Source organism: Nomascus leucogenys, chromosome 15, assembly GCF_006542625.1.
Source record: "Nomascus leucogenys isolate Asia chromosome 15, Asia_NLE_v1, whole genome shotgun sequence".
Classification (NCBI taxonomy): domain Eukaryota; kingdom Metazoa; phylum Chordata; class Mammalia; order Primates; family Hylobatidae; genus Nomascus; species Nomascus leucogenys.
Genome location: NC_044395.1, coordinates 47,327,761 through 47,347,129, shown reverse-complemented (window position 1 = coordinate 47,347,129; position 19,369 = coordinate 47,327,761). Strand labels below are relative to the sequence as shown.

Below are 19,369 nucleotides of genomic sequence, written 5' to 3'. Positions count from 1 at the left end.
GAGAGAGGAGAGGAGAGAGACGAGAGAGGAGAGAGAGAGAGGAGAGAGGAGAGAGAGGAGAGAGGAGAGAGAGAGAGAGAGCGAGAGAGAAAGCTCTTTGCCATGGGATACCCCCACAATGAAGCAAATCGCCCAGCTGTCAAAGTGAGCTATCCTTAGGAGTTGTCAGAAAATGCATCAGGATTATCAGAGAAAAGTATCAGAAAGATATTTTTTTCCAATACTTTGTAGAAAATAAACAAACTGAAATGCAATAACATATAAGGAATTATCTCTGGGCTCTGAAGACAATCTCTCTCTGCATACTGAGTTCTTCAAACATTGTAGCCTGTTTATTGTCTCTCAGAAATAACCACCTTAAACCCATAATCTTTAATACTTCCTTAACTTTCTTAATAAGAGAAGCTCTATTCCTGACACTACCTCTCATTTGCAAGTTCAAATAATCATTAGTTTTGTAGTCTATTAACTGGGTTTGCTTAGGTCAGGCATTGTTATTAATCTTATTGTTAATATTCTAACCATAAGAATTAAACTATTAATGGTGAATAGAGTTTTTCACTTTAACATCGGCCTATCCCACTTGTGGGATACAAGCCAATTCCAAAGAAAAGTCAGTCATGTGCTTTTCAGAGGATGAAAGCTTAAGATAAAGACTAAAAGTGTTTGATGCCGGAGGTGGGAGTGGTATTATATAGGTCTCAGGCAAGACATGTGATAATCACTGTAGGAGTAGCTGGAAAGAGAAGTCTCTGACTCCAGTTAGCCAGTTCCAGCAGACCTTGTGAGGACTAGAAGAAGAATGCTCCTGGCTGTTTTGTACTGCCTGCTGTGGAGTTTCCAGACCTCCACTGGCCATTTCCCTCGAGCCTGTGTCTCCTCGAAGAACCTGATGGAGAAGGAATGCTGCCCACCGTGGAGCGGGGACAGGAGTCCCTGTGGCCAGCTTTCAGGCAGAGGTTCCTGTCAGAATATCCTTCTGTCCAATGCACCACTTGGGCCTCAATTTCCCTTCACAGGGGTGGATGACCGCGAGTCGTGGCCTTCCGTCTTTTATAACAGGACCTGCCAGTGCTCTGGCAACTTCATGGGATTCAACTGTGGAAACTGCAAGTTTGGCTTTTGGGGACCAAACTGCACAGAGAGACGATTCTTGGTGAGAAGAAATATCTTTGATTTGAGTGCCCCAGAGAAGGACAAATTTTTTGCCTATCTCACTTTAGCAAAGCATACCATCAGCTCAGACTATGTCATCCCCATAGGGACCTATGGCCAAATGAAAAACGGATCAACACCCATGTTTAACGACATCAATATTTATGACCTCTTTGTCTGGATGCATTATTATGTGTCAATGGATGCACTGCTTGGAGGATCTGAAATCTGGAGAGACATTGATTTTGCCCATGAAGCACCAGCTTTTCTGCCTTGGCATAGACTGTTCTTGTTGCGGTGGGAACAAGAAATCCAGAAGCTGACAGGAGATGAAAACTTCACTATTCCATATTGGGACTGGCGGGATGCAGAAAAGTGTGACATTTGCACAGATGAGTACATGGGAGGTCAGCACCCTGCAAATCCTACTTTACTCAGCCCAGCATCATTCTTCTCCTCTTGGCAGGTAAGATGTGCTGGATATACGATGTCAGAGCAGGGAGGAACCTTAACAATCACTTCCTCAGGCAGGGTATAAACTTCTCTCCTGAACACCCACTGCAGCCCCCATCAAGGATAGAAATGGTGCCCTGTTAAGAACTCTCAATGTACCTTGTATTTTTCCTTTATAGCACAGTTTAGATATTTGTGTAATTATTTGTCTAATGACTTCTACTAGGTTTCTAAACTGCAATGAACAGAGTACTTGATTATTGTATTTCCCAGAACATAGTATGGTGCATTTAAAAATGGCAATAGCGCATTATATGTTTTGTGAATTGAATAAATGAGTGAATGAATGCATATCTGGATGATTACAAAAACAAATAGTACACACTAATGTTTCAGAAAAATAAAATTATTATTCACAACAGGATTCATATGGTGTACAATTTAAAAATGCAAATTCCTGGCCCTATCCCAGACTCATTGGTCAGAATCTTCAGGAGAGAGTCCTGAGAAGGCACAGTTTACTGAATGTCTATGGTGATTCTTTTAATCAGGAATGTTTGGGAAATAATTATTGGATTTGATCTTCATTTTTGAAAGTATGAAGATCCTGAGGCTTAAACAGGTAAATAATGAAGATGGCTAATATACATTGAACATCTAGCATGTGTAAACCCCGTGGCAAGTGTTTTTGTGCATTTGTTCATTTCATGCTCTTATCAATCTTTCCCTATTTTAGAGGTTATAAAGGTATCAGGTAACTTGCATAAGATCATACAGCTATTATAAGCAGCAAAAAAAAATCATATTTATTCTCTGATAGTCCAGCTGTATGACCACTGTATCCTATTTCCAAGGATGTGACTGCCGTGATATCTTTAGCTAAAGTATCTGGTTCATTCTGTCTCACTTTTTCTTTAAGCTGCATTAGAAGTTAGCTTTCTTTCTCAGTCCTTGAAAACTTTAGATAAAATATGAAGCATTACTATTTGGAATGGAATTCCTATTTCATCTATTCTGAATTTTTCATTCTGAATTAGGGGCAAATGACAACCAAAGAAATAGTGTTTAATTATTTATCATTTTAAAACCATATGTTAAAGGAATGCTTTTCTGCCTGTCTTCCAAAAATTTCTAATACAGCACTTTTGACTAGCAATGCTCTATGAAATTAAGCCCAATATGTGAATGGGATGGGAAGAATCTTGCACTCATTTTCTCACAATGTGCAGTTTTGAAACGTAGATGGCCTTCTCCACCCAACCAAGTTTGTACCCCATCCCAATGGAGTCTATTGAAGTTCATTAAAAAAATAGCCACTGTATAATTTCTCGTGTTATTAGTCAGCTATTTACCAAATGTAATGGGTTTTGTGCAGGAAAGGCTAGAAAAAATGTGCTTGGAAAAAAATCTATTTCAATAAGCTTTCAGACCTCCTACCTTAATCTATAATGTGCAAACTCTCATCTAGCTCTCATATCCTCTGTTCCTGTTTAAAAAACTACCAGGATTGGACATGGGATTTCAGTCAGTTATAATGCTTTATTTAACTATGTGGCTTAACTTGACCCAGAAAGGTTGGAGGACTATCTAAATTACCAAAATAAGCTGCAACATCCACAGGAAAGCTTAATAGATAGATACACATTGATTTTTAATTACATGAGATGTGTAATACCAGATGCTATCCACAACTATATGAGTATTATTTTCCTAATTACTTACTAATTGTCAAGTGGAACTTTTTCCTTTTTCTCTCTTTATGAATGTGTTCAATTTTAACACTTTCTAGAAAAAAAAATTGTGTCAAGTCAGTAAGCCTTGAACTGAAATAGTTACAATTATCAACTTCAACCTTGTTCTACAATTAAATTGCTGTGTGGAAACAGGTTTCAAAAATAAAATCAGAAAACAGAATGGAAGGAAGATGACTGAAGAGAAACAAGCAAATCACAGTTTAAGAAAGGTGAAATGAATGAACATTTGCTGCTCACCTACTGTGTTTTAGTAGTGTCAAGGGATTATTAGCAGCAGAGGTGACAGTCAAACCCCACTCGCATTGGCTGCTTCCATTCCTTCACGCAGCCTCTCTGGTTACAAAGTCCTTAAAAAAGTTAAGATCAATTGTTTACATTGATTTAATTCAGAGTTCTCAATGTCAAAATCACCTAGGAAGCTTCCAAAAAAACCATTTAAAAAATAAAAACAAAAAACTGTTGCAAGATTTTTATGCACCTAATTTCTTGCCAGAAATTCAGATTCAGGTGGTCTCCTGTAAGTTCAAGTGTTTTTTTTTTTTTTTTTTTTTTTTTTGGCAGTGGCACAATCTCCACACGCTACAACTTCCACCTACCAGGTTCAAGCGATTCTTCTGCCTCAGTCTCCCTAGTAGCTGGGACTACAGGGGCCTGCCACCACGCCCAGCTAATTTTTTGTACTTTTAGTAGAGATGGGGTTTCACCCTGTTGGCCAGGCTGGTCTTGAACCCTTGACCTCAAGTGATCTGTCTGCCTCAGACTCCCAAACTGCTGGGATTACAGGCCTGAGGCATCAAGCTGGACCTTCAAGTGTTTGCATTTTTAAACCCTCATTTTGTGATTCTAATGTGCAGCCAGCACTGAGAATCATTGAGTTAATGAATATGGAGATCGTTTTGGTATCTCTTTACTTTCACTTTACAAAAATGCAGGTTCTGTAATAAACACACCATTAATTTGAATGCCTTTGCCTTCTTTTTTTATTGGCTTCAGATATCATTTTACTTGACCACAAAATTGAGATTTTAGAGATTTGATAGCATTTATTAACTCTGAGCTGAGAGATCTTCAGTTTTATCTAGGGTAACCTGTGCATTTTATTAAAAAAACTATAGAAAAGTCTAAAATGGTAGGATGATTGTCCAAAGTCACACCTCTGAGGACTAAAACCAAGCGGCTCTGACTGCAGTGCTTTTTAAATCAATGGTGTTATTTCTTATTTATAAGGATCCATTTAGGTTCAGAAGGGGTCAAGTAACCCGCTAATTTCTGGATGTACAATTTGACATGTAATCACGTTGACTCCCTTAAAATTGTCCTGCCCCAGACAACATAGGCAGACACAGTGATGTAGTCCTTTTAATTTATATCATAATGAAAATATTCTGAGACTTTACTGATCCACCTCTGTTACTCAGGTAGAGTTGACCCTCTCCCCTTTGTGCCATCATTGTACTTTATACAGATTTGTATCATAGCACTTGTAACTTTCATTACATGTAATGGTTTTCCAGCCTGTCTGTATCTGCCAGCCTGTCAGCTGCTCCAAGGTAGTGATTATTTCTAAATATTTTTGTATCCACAGAGCACAGGACTATAATATACACATGGAACAGGCTTTATAAATACATGCTGAATTTAACATCAAAGAAATGTTAGCTCCAATGCTAACATAGATAAAATATTAAACTCTACATGGGTAGATTTTTAGGACCATTGACTGCAGTTTTTTATAGCACTGGATTCCCAATGCCAAGGATGCAACAATGTCAACAGTAGCCACTTACTCAAATTTAGGTATAAGATATTTTGTGTCGTTCTCTCTGGTAGTTCCATATGTATGTCTGTGTGAGCATGCAAAGAAAGACAGAATACAAGAAAGAAGATGAAGCAAGTTGCAACATAGCTGAGTGCGATTTAAATGAATTTAATATTTATCGGTCAGAGTTTTCTATTAAATATGTTAAAAGCAGGTAATTAATTTATTTGGAAATATTGTGTTCCTAATTCATGTCTGTTGTTTGCTCATTTATTTGTTTAATGCCCAAAGCTTTTAAAGTAGGGGCCATGTTTATCATCAATTAAAATAGTTCATTATATTTGGAGGTGGAGGGTTGCTTAATAACATTTAAGTACAAACTACCTGTGCTCAACATAATTAGATCTAATGTTATGCAACCAACAGATAAGCTAGCCATAAAAAAATAAAAGGGGTATCAGGAATAGGTGTCATGATGAATGGAAACAAAGAGGAAAAACATTTCCTAGCTGACAGACATGAGTGAATTTTGACCAGGGAATTAACTCATCAGGTGAAAAGCACATCACATAGAAGCAAACAGTTGGAAGAAAAAAAGTCACATTTCAGCAGAGAGTCATGGGTTTTAGGTAACCATGACAACAGCTCAGTGAAATAACAGCTTCTCTTTTTTCTTTATGAAAAAGATTTTGTGGAATGTCATATGGTTTACATTTTTTCCCCAGATAAACCTCTAATGCTATAACAAAATCTTTGCTCCCAAAAGCTTTTAATAGCTGGCAGTTTATTGCTATTTCTTTAAACTTAAGAGAACAGTATTTAGGTTCACCTTCCTCATTAATATATCTATTTCTTCTATCTCCCCTTTTTTTCTTTGACTTGGAACATTTGATCGTCCCCACAGCATATGTTATAAATCACTCGTGTTGAAATAGAAAAAGAACACAGTCATCATCAGAACATCCAGGCTCAAATTCTACCCCTGCCATTTAGTAGATGACATTGGACCACTTATTTAAAATCTTTGACCTTTGTTTTTTCCAAAGAGAAAAAAAATGGGGTAGAATTACCATCTATACATGTTTTGTGTGTGTGTTAATAGGAGGATTAAATGGAATGGAAAACAGAATAATGTAGTGGAAAGAGTATAGTCTTTTCAGTCACATCAGCACGAATTTGAGTGAACTTTCATACTTAGCTACAAGACCCTAAGTTACTTAATTATTCTGAGATGATTTTTGTCCCTAAAATTAGAAATAATATAGGTTAAAGCATTGCTGTGAAGGGATTCAGTAAAATGTGTTTATATGGCTTATTTAGGATCTGACCTATTGTTTGAGTTTCATGTGTGGAAATAATATATTTTTAAATGATACATCAAAGTTAGATATAATAATGAATATTCAAATAGTGTTATACATCCAAATTTAAAAACAATTTGGTGACCTGCCCAATGGTCTTGTTTTCAAAAATAATTATAATAGTTGTCATTATTAAACACTTTACACCTGGCACTATGCTAAGTGCTTTATACATGTTAGATTATTTGATCATTGATAGAAAGGTGTAATTCCCATTTACAGATGAAAAAACTTAATACTCAGAGAGCTTAAGTAACTTGCCCAAGGCCATGCAAGTAATAGGGTCAGTATTGGAAACCTGGTCTTTCTGACTAGAATCTTCATGATCATAAGCACAATGCTAACAATTTCTCCTAGCCTGTCTCCTCTCCTGTATGCAGTGTAAAGACTAAGGTTTGGAGTTTTTCAAATTATTTCTGGAACCAGGGTAGATTTTCTTCTCGTTAGTAATACCTCCAGTCATCTGAACACTTAGTCACTTGGCAGTTGGCATTTCAGCAAAAATAGTTTCATTCAAGCTTCTCTAATTTAACTGAGTCGTCTGTAGGAGTCTTTAAGGCAGCAGGATCTTTTGAAAATATCCTGAGATTACTCAAAGAGGAATAAAAATGATTTAGTCTATATACTTGTAGTGCCTAGTTAACCAAAATTATAAAAGCATCCAACATATTACATTCAATGTAAAACTTAGGTTAGTTTTATTCAACCATTCCTAAACCATTAACACATCATAATAAATGTAGTGGGTATTGCTTCAGAATAAGGAAGCTTGTGTTTCAGTGCTTTGGTTTTGACTCTAAACATCATATTACCCTAAGACAAGTCACTCAACAGCTCTAGTTCTCAATTATATGTGGATAAAAGGATTTAGGAATGTTGTGAAGTATAAGGAAAACTAGAAACTGGCATTTGTTGAGCCAGAAATTATTTGGTGAATAATTTCTTTTTGTATATTATGTCATAGTACAGTTTTAAAAAATTGAGATTTAGCAATTCTAAAAAACATGTTCATTGCCAGTAAGAAAATCAGCCAGAATTGAAGTCGCGTCTACCTGCATTATGGAGCCCAATTTTTTCTCTACCACACAATGCATAAATTCCTAAGTTATGTCTTAGTGACCAAAAATTAAGAGTAGGTTCTCTAAGCATTTCTTATCTAACACAGTAGCAGCCATTTATGGTGGGGGACTGCCCATTCAATTCTATTTGAGATGACTAGATTTGTTTATACATGCTTATAGATAGCAAATTCAGTGGGATAGGAGGCCAATAAAATAGTCTTGATTATTTTTAAATGTGATGCAAACAGTTGACCGGGAAGACATTTTACCTTTAAATTATTATTCTATGTGTCTTGCCTACTATTCACAGAATTATAAATCATAACATGCGGCTTTATATCCTGTTAGCCTTTTGTAGTCTTCCACAGTCTGGCTTAGTATCCTCATCATGAAAATAGAGATAAGATCATAAAAATCCACATGGTAGTTGTGAGAATTTCAATTTTTAATGTACGAAGAGATATCTCCCTTATGGCCTAGGACAGAGTAGGGACTCAATATATGTTTAAAAAAATAAGTTCTAGAAATATATTCTATGGCAGAGGTGGCACTGACAACATGACCAAGAAAAATGAGCACTCAACACATATTTTTATAGGAGATTCTTTGGCTCATTCACTGACTCTGTTCATTCATCCAACAAATACTTATTGCGCATCTACAGGGTGCTAGAAACTGTACTAGATTCTGAGAGTAAAAACAATGTAAAAATAAATGTATCTTCATGAAGGATGCGTTTTTATAAGAGATGTAATGATCGTTGTTCATTAGAGACGAAAATGAATAAGTATTAGTTGAGTAAAGAATAATGTTGTCTCCCTAGTGGTCCCAAGCCTCCCACGGAAGCATGCATCTGTTGTGAACAGTCAATGATGGCAGGGTGGACTCTCCTGAATTTCGTCTTTTGCTTTGAATTTATCTCTCACTACCTAATTACTCTATTTTATTAAATATAAGGTATCAATGAATTTAAGTGATGCATTAATTTATGTGCCACTAAGAAAAATAAAAATTTATATTTATCTTAAGAGCTCTTTTTGGTTTATGTAGTCATATATTTTTATCATAGTTTATTCTTCTGCCTACATATAAATGAAACTACAAGAAAAATAATTTGGTGAAGGATTCCTGGAATGTTTTTACATTCAGAGTCAGCCCCTTTTGAGTTACTTTTTAAGTCAGAGTCAACAATGCCTGTTTTTACTAATTATTTGCTTTGGCCTTAAAGAATGTGTAGGATATTAGATGCATGGCAAAGAGTGGGCATGCTTAGCCACAATCAGAGTCATGGAATGGAGAAGCACAAGCAGTGTCCAGAGAAAGCAGGCCATCTGACTTTAGCAGCAGGATCACACAGGATGTGAGCACGTGGAGATTGGTTTCCTGACTCGAGATATTTTTTGGAGGTAGAATTGACAATATAAAAGCAGTGCCATCGCAAAATGCACCATGCTCAGAAGCAGACCCTACATTTGAGGTTTAATGATCTGTGGTCTTGGTGTTGAAATTCTTATTAATCTTATCTTTGAGTTTGTGCTTTATAAGTGAAGTTATAGGGACAATGGAACATATGCTTGGTTTATATGTGTCCTGCAGACCTTTTGTTCTTTGTTTTCCTGGGATGGGTCTTGGCTACCACTACCCATCCACCAGCCCTATGTAGTTTCCACCTCCTCACTCTCTGCCCAAGGCCACTGGTGGGAGGAAAGAGGTCAACATTTCACTGTCACTCTCCATCCCCAGTGGGGTCCTTGGTGCAAGCAAAAAGAGTTGTGAGGTTGGGTGTTGATCCCATGATTTGTTGGTTCAGGGTAAAACAGAGGTTTTTCTCTACCGAGGCTGGCTGCACATTAGCATGGTGCACAGGTGATTACATATGGGCCTCTCACCCACTATTATGGACTGAATTGTGTCTCCTAAAACGTGTGTGTTGAATCCCTAATTCCCAGTGTGACTGTATTTGGACATAGGGCTTTAAGGAAGTAATTAAGGTTAAGTGAGGTCATTAACAGTGGGGTCCTAATCCAATAGTACTGAGACAGAGCCATTTCTTTCTCTGTGTATGCACACAGAAATGGCCATGTGAAGACAGAGAAAAGGTTTCCTCTGCAAGACATAAGAGAGGCCTCAGCAGATACCTTGATCTTGGACTTCCAAACTCATGAACTTTGAGAAAATAAATGTCTGCTGTTTAAGCCACCCAATCTGTAGTATTTTCTTATGGCAGCCTGAACTAATCTACCCACCTACTCAAACAAGTCTTAGCATGGAGGTTTCAATCCCTAGGGAGTCACCTATTCACTATGGACTGAGACTATGGGACACCTATTCCCTGTAGATTGAGAAAGTGAATATTGATTTCCCTGCCCCCAGCTAAGGCCTCAACATTTATCTGGTGCTGTAAATTGCATAGCCAGTCCTGCCTAGAGCACTACAATATTTACAGGTAAGATAGATGAGGAAGAGCTAGTAGGACACACCAAGTAGTAACAGCAAGAAATAAAGGCAAAAATCAAAGGGGATGTGATTATAGAAATCAGTAGATAGAGGAATGTGTTTTGTGAAAGTGAAAGTGGTCAACTGTGCCCAATGCTATCTTAACATGGGGACTTGCAGGGATAATTAGATTTTATAATGTAGAGTCTTTGAAGGTTCATAACAAATTCATTGGTCAAGAGTGCCTTTATGTGGGAATGGGTAGCCAGGAAATGGAAGTTTCACTTAAGATACTTGTTAAGATTTGAGCTTTAAATCATGCAGTCTATATTCAAATATTAAATCCCCCAGTTTTATAAACTAGATATGTTTGATGAAGTCACTTAACCTCTATAAGCCTGTTTTCTCATTGATGAGATGGAAATATCAAAAGAACTCCTCTCATAGAATAATTGATTTATTGTTATTGAATTTCAAACCAAAGTTTTCAAATGTCTTTGTGTCAGGCACCATACCATAACACGATAATACATAGTGAACAGGGTACAGTTTATATTTTGATAGAGTTTATCATCTAACAGGTATGTTTATAAAGATTAAATATACACACCATATTGCCTTATCCATTGATTTAAAAATTCATTTACAAAAATATTAGCACTTTAAGTATTGAGTATTTTATGTAACATCTTCTAGTGGAGTAGGTCTAGGAAGTGTGAGTGGGTGAGACAGTAAAACAATATATATAATAAATTATATATAATATTTTATTTAAAAAAGTTAAAGGAGTTAAAAAATATAATAAGTTATACATATTGTTTTACTGTCTCACCCACACACACTTCCTAGACCTACTCCACTAGAAGGTAAGTTACATAAAGTACTCAATACTTAAAATGCTAATACTTATTAAAAATATTGTTTAAGTCAATGAATAAGGCAATATGGTATAGACATTTAATCTTCATGACCATACTTATTAGACTGTAAACTCTATAAAAATAAAAACTGTGTTTATCCTGTTCAATATGTATTCTCGTGTTCTGGTATAATGCCTGACATGCAGACATTTTAAAACTTCGGTTTGAAATGCAGCAACAATAAATCAATTATTCTGTGAGAGTTCTTTTGATTATATAGTTTGTTAGAAGGTGCTAAGTGCACAGATAAAGCAGAAATTAGCGGTGTACAGTAAATGTTTAATAACTTGTTCTCAATGGGGAGTGGGAAAGTAGGGAGAGATGATTCTGATTTGCCAATTGTTGTAGTGTAAATACTGACAATGGTAGATTTCCGTCTAATGATGGGATATTGCTGAACATTCCAATATTGAGAAGGGTTACACACGTTGAACTTTTGCTAGCTAGTGCTAACCAGCTCTACAACACTGCTAAAGTGGGTAAGGCTGAATATGGTGTTAAATAGATGTTTAGTGTAGATTTCATTAAGATAATGAAGATATGAATAACCCAAGCAGGTATCAAGGGAAAACAATCTACCCAGAAAAAAATAACCAATACAAGAACGTGTTGCATAAGAGTGATTGGGGAGTTTTGGGAAGTGCAAAGAGGCCAGTGAAGATATAGAAGAGAGGGAAAGGGAAAGATCAGTAGGAAATAATGTTTGTATCAGTCAGGATCTCAGTAGGAAATAGATACCCAAACCAAGTTATATTAAGACAGTTTATTTAGAAAAATTTGATCAAGGTTTAGGGAAAACAACAAACAACATCCTGTTGTCAGCCACAACTGAGATACAGGACTAGAACTCCCTGTTTTATTTTAACCTAGAACCTACTTTTAAAAGATTTTGAATGTCGAGCTCTGCTAGACTAATTATAAAAGCACAAAATACACTAAAGATGAAGTTGGAAAACTTGGGTTGCCATCACAACACTGCCATTTATTTGCCACATAACCTGAGAAATGCCACTTACCCTCTCTGAGTCTCATTTTCCTTATTTGTGAAGTGGGAAGTATTGCTTTGTGATTTAAATGAAACGATGCATGTGCCATGTTTTCTTAAAAAGTTTTGCTTATAAAAAGGTGAGAAATTCTTATTTTTAAGATGGTATTTCTACAATGAAAATCACCTTGGTTCTAGCTAAAGGATCAGAGAAATTTCTATTTTTTAAAAAAACATAATCAACCACGAGTATTATACTGCACATCAAAAAAAAGGGACAATAATAGGACATTTTATGAACAAAAAGCACAAAGTGAAACTATTTCTAGTCCTTGACGTTCTGAATATAATATAGATTAATGTTTTTAAAGCTACTGTTTATTGAGTGTTTTCTGTTGGTCATGCCATGTGCTATGGGCTTTATATACAGAAAGATGACTATCTCTATTGTTACCAACCCCAACCTCAGCACTTGGCACAGTGCTTAATATATAATAGGTGTTTAATAAATATTTTATTTTCTATAACTATGTGAGGTAGTTCTTATTATCTTCATTTGATAGATAAGGCCTAGACAGTTAAATCATTTTCTTAAGTGGTAGATGCAACACTAGAATCCCGTTCTATGTTTTAACTTTTATGGCTCATTCTGCAACCTTCAAAAAGCTAATTCCTTCAACAATTTTAAAATACAGTCATATGCTGTACAATAGCATTTCTGTCAAGGATGGACCACATATATGACAGAGGTCCCACATTACTATAATGGAGCTGAAAAATTCCTGTCACCCAGTGACATCATAGCAGTTATAATATTATACACAATGCATTACTCATGTCTTCGTGGTGATGCTGGTGTAAAGCTACTGAAATTCCACATATATAAAAGTTTAGTACACACCATTATGTATATTACATAACACTTGATAATGATAATAAACAACTGTGTTACTGGTTTATGTATTTACTATCTATATTTTATCATTATTTTCAAATGCACTTCTTCCACTTATAAAAAAGTAAGTTAACTGTAAAACAGCCTCAGGCAGGCTCTCCAGGAAGTGTTCCAGAAAACACCATTGTTACAGAGATGTTAGCTCCATGTGTGCTACTGCCCCTGAAGATTTTCCAGTGGGACAAGATGTGGAGGTGGAAGACAATGATATTGACGATCTTGACTCTGTGTAGGCCTATGCTAGTGTGTATGCTTGTGTCTTAGTTTGTAACAAAATTTCAATTATGTTTATAATAAGTAAAAAATTAAATAGCATAAAGCTTATAGGCTAAGGATACAATAAATATTTCCTACGTTTGTACAATGTGTTTGTGTTTTAAGCTAAGTGCTATTACCAAAAGACTCAAAAAGTTTTAAAAAAGTAAAAAAGTTACAGGAAGCTAAGGTGAATTTATTATTAAAAAAAGAAAAATATTTTTATAAATTTAGTGTAGCCTATATATATAGTGTTTATAAAATCTACAGTAGTATAGAGTAGTACTTAGGCCTTTATATTCACTCATTATTCCCTCAATGACTTACCCAAAGCAACTTCTAGTCCTGCAAGGTCCATTTATGGTAAGTGTCCTGTATATACAAGTATGCCATTTAAAAAAATTTTTTATACTGTATTTTTACTGTACCTTTTATATGTTCAGATAGGTTTAGATGTACAGATACTTGCCATTATCTTACAATTGCCTATAGTATTCAGTACAGTAATGTGCTGGACAGATTTGTAGCCTAGGAGCAGTAGGTTTTACCAAACAGCCAAGATGTTTAGTAGGCTATACCATCTAGGTTTGTGCAAGTACACTGACTATGATGTTCACGCAATGACAAAATCCCCTAATGATGGATTTCTCAGAAGATATCCCCGTCATTAAAGACACATGATTATAGTAATCTCCTAAGGAGAAGTCTAACAATGGTAATTAGGAATTCCACCATTTCTGCCTTCTCCTACTGACTCAGAGGTGGTGACAATTTCTTTAACATGAGGGTCTTTTGTACAGATTGTCTGTAGCCGATTGGAGGAGTACAACAGCCATCAGTCTTTATGCAATGGAATGCCTGAGGGACCTTTACGGCGTAATCCTGGAAACCATGACAAATCCAGAACCCCAAGGCTCCCCTCTTCAGCTGACGTAGAATTTTGCCTGAGTTTGACCCAATATGAATCTGGTTCCATGGATAAAGCTGCCAATTTCAGCTTTAGAAATACACTGGAAGGTAATCTCTTTCTTTTCACTTTTAATTTTTTTTCTGAATTCATATTTACAGTCTCTTATCCAAAGTCCTAGGAGGTGTTTGAGAATTCAGAATTCTCTGAGTTGACCAAGAATATGTGTTGTATATACTTATATCGACAATGACTCTAGCTGACACTGGTCAGCACGTTATAATTCAACATGTTAGCTTCAGGAGCCAGGCATGGTGGCTCATGCCTATAATCCCAGTTTACTTGGGAGGCTGTGACAGGTGGATCACTTGAACTCAGAAGTTTCAGGCTGCAGTGAGCTATGACTGTGTCACTGCATTCCAGCCTTGGTAACAAAGTGAGAGACTCTGAAGAAAGCAGCAGCAGCAGTAGAAGCAGAAGCAGCAGCAGTAGCAGTAGCAGCTTTAGTGAAATATACGAATATATTCATCATGGTAATAAATATAGGCAATAGGCAACCTAATGGTGAGTAAAATCAGTTTTTTCCATTAAAAGAGAAAAAGTAACTTCATTTCCAGAACATTTTGTATTGTGGAATTTCAGATACAAGTCTATGGACTGATAGTATTTTTCCTATGTTTCAGTGTTTTAGTTTTCTCCTGTTTAAAATATTCTAGGAGTGGGTTCTTTGAGGTGAGTTCACTCATTTAACTGTAATAAGGACACAGCACATAGGTCAAGCCTCCCTCTCATTATCCCTTAAGTTTTCTGTTCTTCATCAGAGATTACATCTCATGATCTTCTCTAACTCCTAAATACTTCTCCTACAAATGTTTTCATCTTGCTTGCATTTTGCATTCAACATCTATTCATTCTTTTCTGCTTATAGCTGACCCAGTCGTGAAACCCACTTCACTCACATAAATTTGCATTAGGAAAACAAAATCACAAACAAACACAAAACAAAAACAAAAACAAAACTCATTCAAGTCACAGATTTAACCGGAGTTTGGGGAAGACACAGGCACTGACTTGTGGCAAGGCAGACAATTCAAAATTTAACACTAGACATCCCAGCTCCTAAAAGGCCTGTGACACCTTACCATGCAGAAAAACTTTCCTCTCTTTTGTAATCCTTTCTCCTTAACTTGTTCTTTTTTTTTTCCTTTTTGTCATTGTTTTACACCCTAACTTTTATTATTGTACTGTGCAGAGTGGTTTTACTGTTTCATTCATTTCCCTGTTTATTCAAAACCATAATCTCGGGGTCTTATATCCAGAATCAACTGAAGCAAGGAGAGTCTCATCCTAAAGATGAATTCTGTTTTCCAGCCATGAAAATAGAAATTAGGTTTATTCTTCCATGGTAATATTCATGATTAACTTTTTAAAGTAATCACCGTATCCAAAACACCACATCAAACACTTTGTGTGACATTAACTCACTCAATTCTAATAACTATCCCCTGAGGAAGATTGTATTTATTATTCCCACATTTAAGGGAGGAAACATTATCAGAGATATTCATCTTTTGGTTATTGATTCCTATTGAAAAGTGGCAGAGATAATCTGCCCCCAGCTTTATCAAGTACCAAAGTCCAAGTTCTTTCCATCGCACTCTGATAATCAACAGTGGGTTGAAAGTTTCTTTAAAGTGGACAATACCAGTTTGGTCTTTTGATATAAGAAGGCAAGACATAGTGCCAGGTAATCTCAGAGCCTATATAACAAATCTAAGGTACACAATTTCAAAGTCACCATCTGGGAGGACTGTGACCCACTGGACTCTTCAGGGATTAACAACAGTACTCAGAATGCTGATATTAATGACATTGCAAAGCGAAGCTACATCTTTAAGGAAACTGGAGTATTTTGCTGTTTTTTCAGCCATGAGTGACAAAGCATATATTTTATTATTAAGAAGCACGGGTTGGTCGCAGAAATAAGGCAGGGGAACATCACTCGTCTAGGGTCTCAAGTCAAAGAAAAAAAGTGGCTCAAGATGTGTCAACTCAGCCAGTGGTTTTCAAGTGAGAGTCTAATACACACAGGTGAGGAGGGAACAGCAGATTTACTGCAAATGATTTGCTACTACAAATAATTTATGTTTGTAAATTATTTTTTCCCATAATTTATTCTCATTCTTACACACTTCAGTAGGCGAAGTGTGTAAGAAGCAAACAGATGCAACATAGCATATTGTCTGGCACACAGTAGGCGTTCAGTATCTGATAACCGAATATGTAAATAATGGCTAGAATCCTTCAAATTGCATCTAAACTACCACTTACCTTATCCATGCCTGTTGTATGAAGTCCATGTCATGAGAGAAAATGTGAGAAACCATTAAGCTCAGCTGCTAAGAAAAACTTTTCTTTACCAGGTACACATTTTTTAATTATTTTTTCTTAAATTTGTATTCAGCAATAATTTTAAGCTTACAGAGATGTTGTGAAAATAAAAGCAATACAAAAACCATGAATATACATTTTACCCGAATTTACTTACATTGTATCCTGTTTGTCTCTCTCTCTCCCAGTCTGAGCCATTTTAAGGGTAAATTGCATAGACTGTAACTCTTTACCCCTGAATATTTTAATGTGTATTTCCTAAGAAAAGGAATAGACTCATATAGCCACAGAACAGTTTTCAACTTCAGTAAACTCTATATTGATATAATGCTTTTATAAAATCTACTGTATATCAGTTTTTAAAAATAGATATAATAATATCCTTTTCAGTATTTTTCCTCTGCAAAATAGAATCCAGTCTCGGGTCAAATAGCATTTAGTTTTCATGGTTCTTTAGTCTGAAATATTTCCATAGCCTTGTACATACGTGTCTTTATGTACTTGACAGCTCTGGAGGATATAGTTCCTCCTCTTCCTCCTCATTTTTTTAATAGAATGTTCTTCATTTTGAGTGTATCTAATATTTCCTCATGACTAGATCCAGGTAATGCACTTTCAGCCAAAATTCCACATAGGTGATTATGCATCTTTCTGAGATGGTGTCACATCTGGAAGCACATGATGACCATCTGTCTCATGTTGGTGATGTTAATTTTTATCGTCTACTCCAGATGTGGTCCAATTTTCCCACCGTATAATTATTTCTTCCCCATTTAATAAACTGTCTACACGGAGAGTTTAAGACTATGCAAATACCTCACCTCTTATCACAATTTCTTCTACAGTTGGCATCGTTAATGGTTACAAATTTATGATTTTTCAACTTCAGCACTTCCTTTAAATTTATTAGCCAATATTCAGGATTCTACTATTAGCAAGAATCCTCCATTTTTTCTATCTATCTATCTATCTATCTATCTATCTATCTATCTATCTATCTATCTAGTAATGGTATGCAGTAAAGGCTTTCATTGTTTGACAGTGTATAACTCATTGATGTGCTTAATTATCTTTGTGTTCCAATGGTTCCAGAATTTCCCCAGCGTACACCTTGAAGCCGGTTCTTATGTCTCCATTTCATATACACATTTTTTAAAACACACACTGTCTCTGGTAAGCAAATTATTCTAGAGCATCTTGTACCTACAATGCTTCAGGCCTGAAATTATCCATGACTCCAAGGAGTAATGTTTTCTTTCATTGGGAAGGAAATTCAAGATCAAGATTTGGAAGCAAGTTTTGCTCACCAGAGAGACACATTTTATCTCACAACATGAATAGGGCAGGGATGTGGCGTGTCTTGGTCTATAAGGAGTACTCAGGTAAATATAGCAGTGAGGACAGTAGGACTTGAGAGGAGAGCAAATGTCAAGATTATACTCTGCTCTCTCAATACATGCATAATAAATGGAATTGTTGCTTTTGATTAAACCTCAAAGTTATTGCTTCCTTTTTTTTCTTGGTCTTGTGATAACTCTATAATGCACTTCCCATGGAACAAAATATTCATAGTCATTGCTAGGACAAAGGAACTCTTGTATTTTTGTCTACTGAGGCTGTTTAAGTAACCTCAGCTTTCCTCTTAGATTTCATTGCTGAAATAGTGAAGATGTATAATTTGTGAATTGTATAAGAGAGACCTCATGGCCCGGCGTGGTGGCTCATGCCTGTAATCCCAGCACTTTGGAAGGCCAAGGCGGGCGGATCGCCTGAGGTCAGGAGCTCAAGACCAGCCTGGCCAACATAGAGAAACCCCATCTCTACTAAAAATATAAAAATTAGCAGGCATGGTGGCACATGTTTGTAAATCCCAGCTACTCGGGAGGCTGATGCAGGAGAATCGCTTGAACCCAGGAGGCAGAGGTTGCAGTGAGCCTAGATCATGCCACTGCACTCCAGCCTGAGCAAGACTCTTTCCAAAAATAAATAAATAAATAAATATAAAAATAAAAATAAAATAAAATAAAAACCTCATGTTTCTAGATAAAGCAAAGAGAAATAAGTCTGTATTATAAGCAGTTTTCTGACTAGGTTAAATAGGGGACCCTGTGCAGTGTCAGTTGTCACATTAAAACAGAAATTTTCTCTCATGAAAATCTCTATGCATTATGTCCTGTATTTCAGAGTTTACAGGAGATTTCTTTTTTTAATAGCACTGTTGGAGAGTGGGACATGGGGACTGAAAGTTCAATTAATTGGTTAAAGGTAATCAAACTGACTAGGATTAGATCCTACCTCAACCACTTCCTAGATGTGTGACCTTGGGTATGTTATTTAACTTCTCCGGGTCTTAGTTTTATCATCTGTAAAATGTGGATAACAATAATAATGTATAAGGTTCAAAGAATTAAATGATGTAATACATGTAAGGTAGTTAGAACATTTTTTCAACAAAGGGCACAACAGTATTGTGTTAAGCTGTGGCTAGTTACTGACAACTTAGTCAGCAATCATTAACTTCTCTGGCAATTAGCTTAACAAAGTAAGTTAACAGTGAATTCTGAGAAAATATATTATAATGGCTTACATTTACTGGAAAAATAAGGGAAAGGGGAGGGTGGAAAAGAAAATTCATGAAGATAGACCCAAAAGTAATGTTTCTGGAGACAGATAGGATTTCAGGGCAAGTTTCAAAAATGAGGTGACAGCAGGAACAAAGGTATTTTCTGTTACCTAAAAGGGAAGAAGGAGACAGGAACAAGGAACAACTTGTTGGTGTTTAATGGTGTGTTTCCAACTCTGAGCACAGTGGCTGCCTATAGTAGGTGCTCATTAAGTATTGGCTGACAGACTGATAAATAAATAAATAAAAGAAAGCTACTTCACTGTAAAACTTATATATACCAAGAATAGTGTAAAGTCATATTAATCATAGGTAGGACCAAATCAATCTTGGTTGATCATACATTGTTTCAAA

At 36.1% G+C, this 19,369-nt stretch overlaps 1 protein-coding gene across 1 annotated transcript in view; it reads left to right on the top strand.

Moving 5' to 3' along the window:
• Window positions 1-303: 303 nt before the first annotated feature.
• LOC100594055 (tyrosinase) overlaps window positions 304-19,369 on the top strand; it is a 116,293-nt gene continuing 97,227 nt past the window's right edge. The window contains exons 1-2 of the mRNA XM_030829666.1: window positions 304-1,621; window positions 13,895-14,111. Coding sequence (XP_030685526.1) covers window positions 803-1,621; window positions 13,895-14,111 — 1,036 coding nt within the window. The 5' untranslated portion in view covers window positions 304-802. The remainder of the gene's footprint in view (window positions 1,622-13,894; window positions 14,112-19,369) is intronic.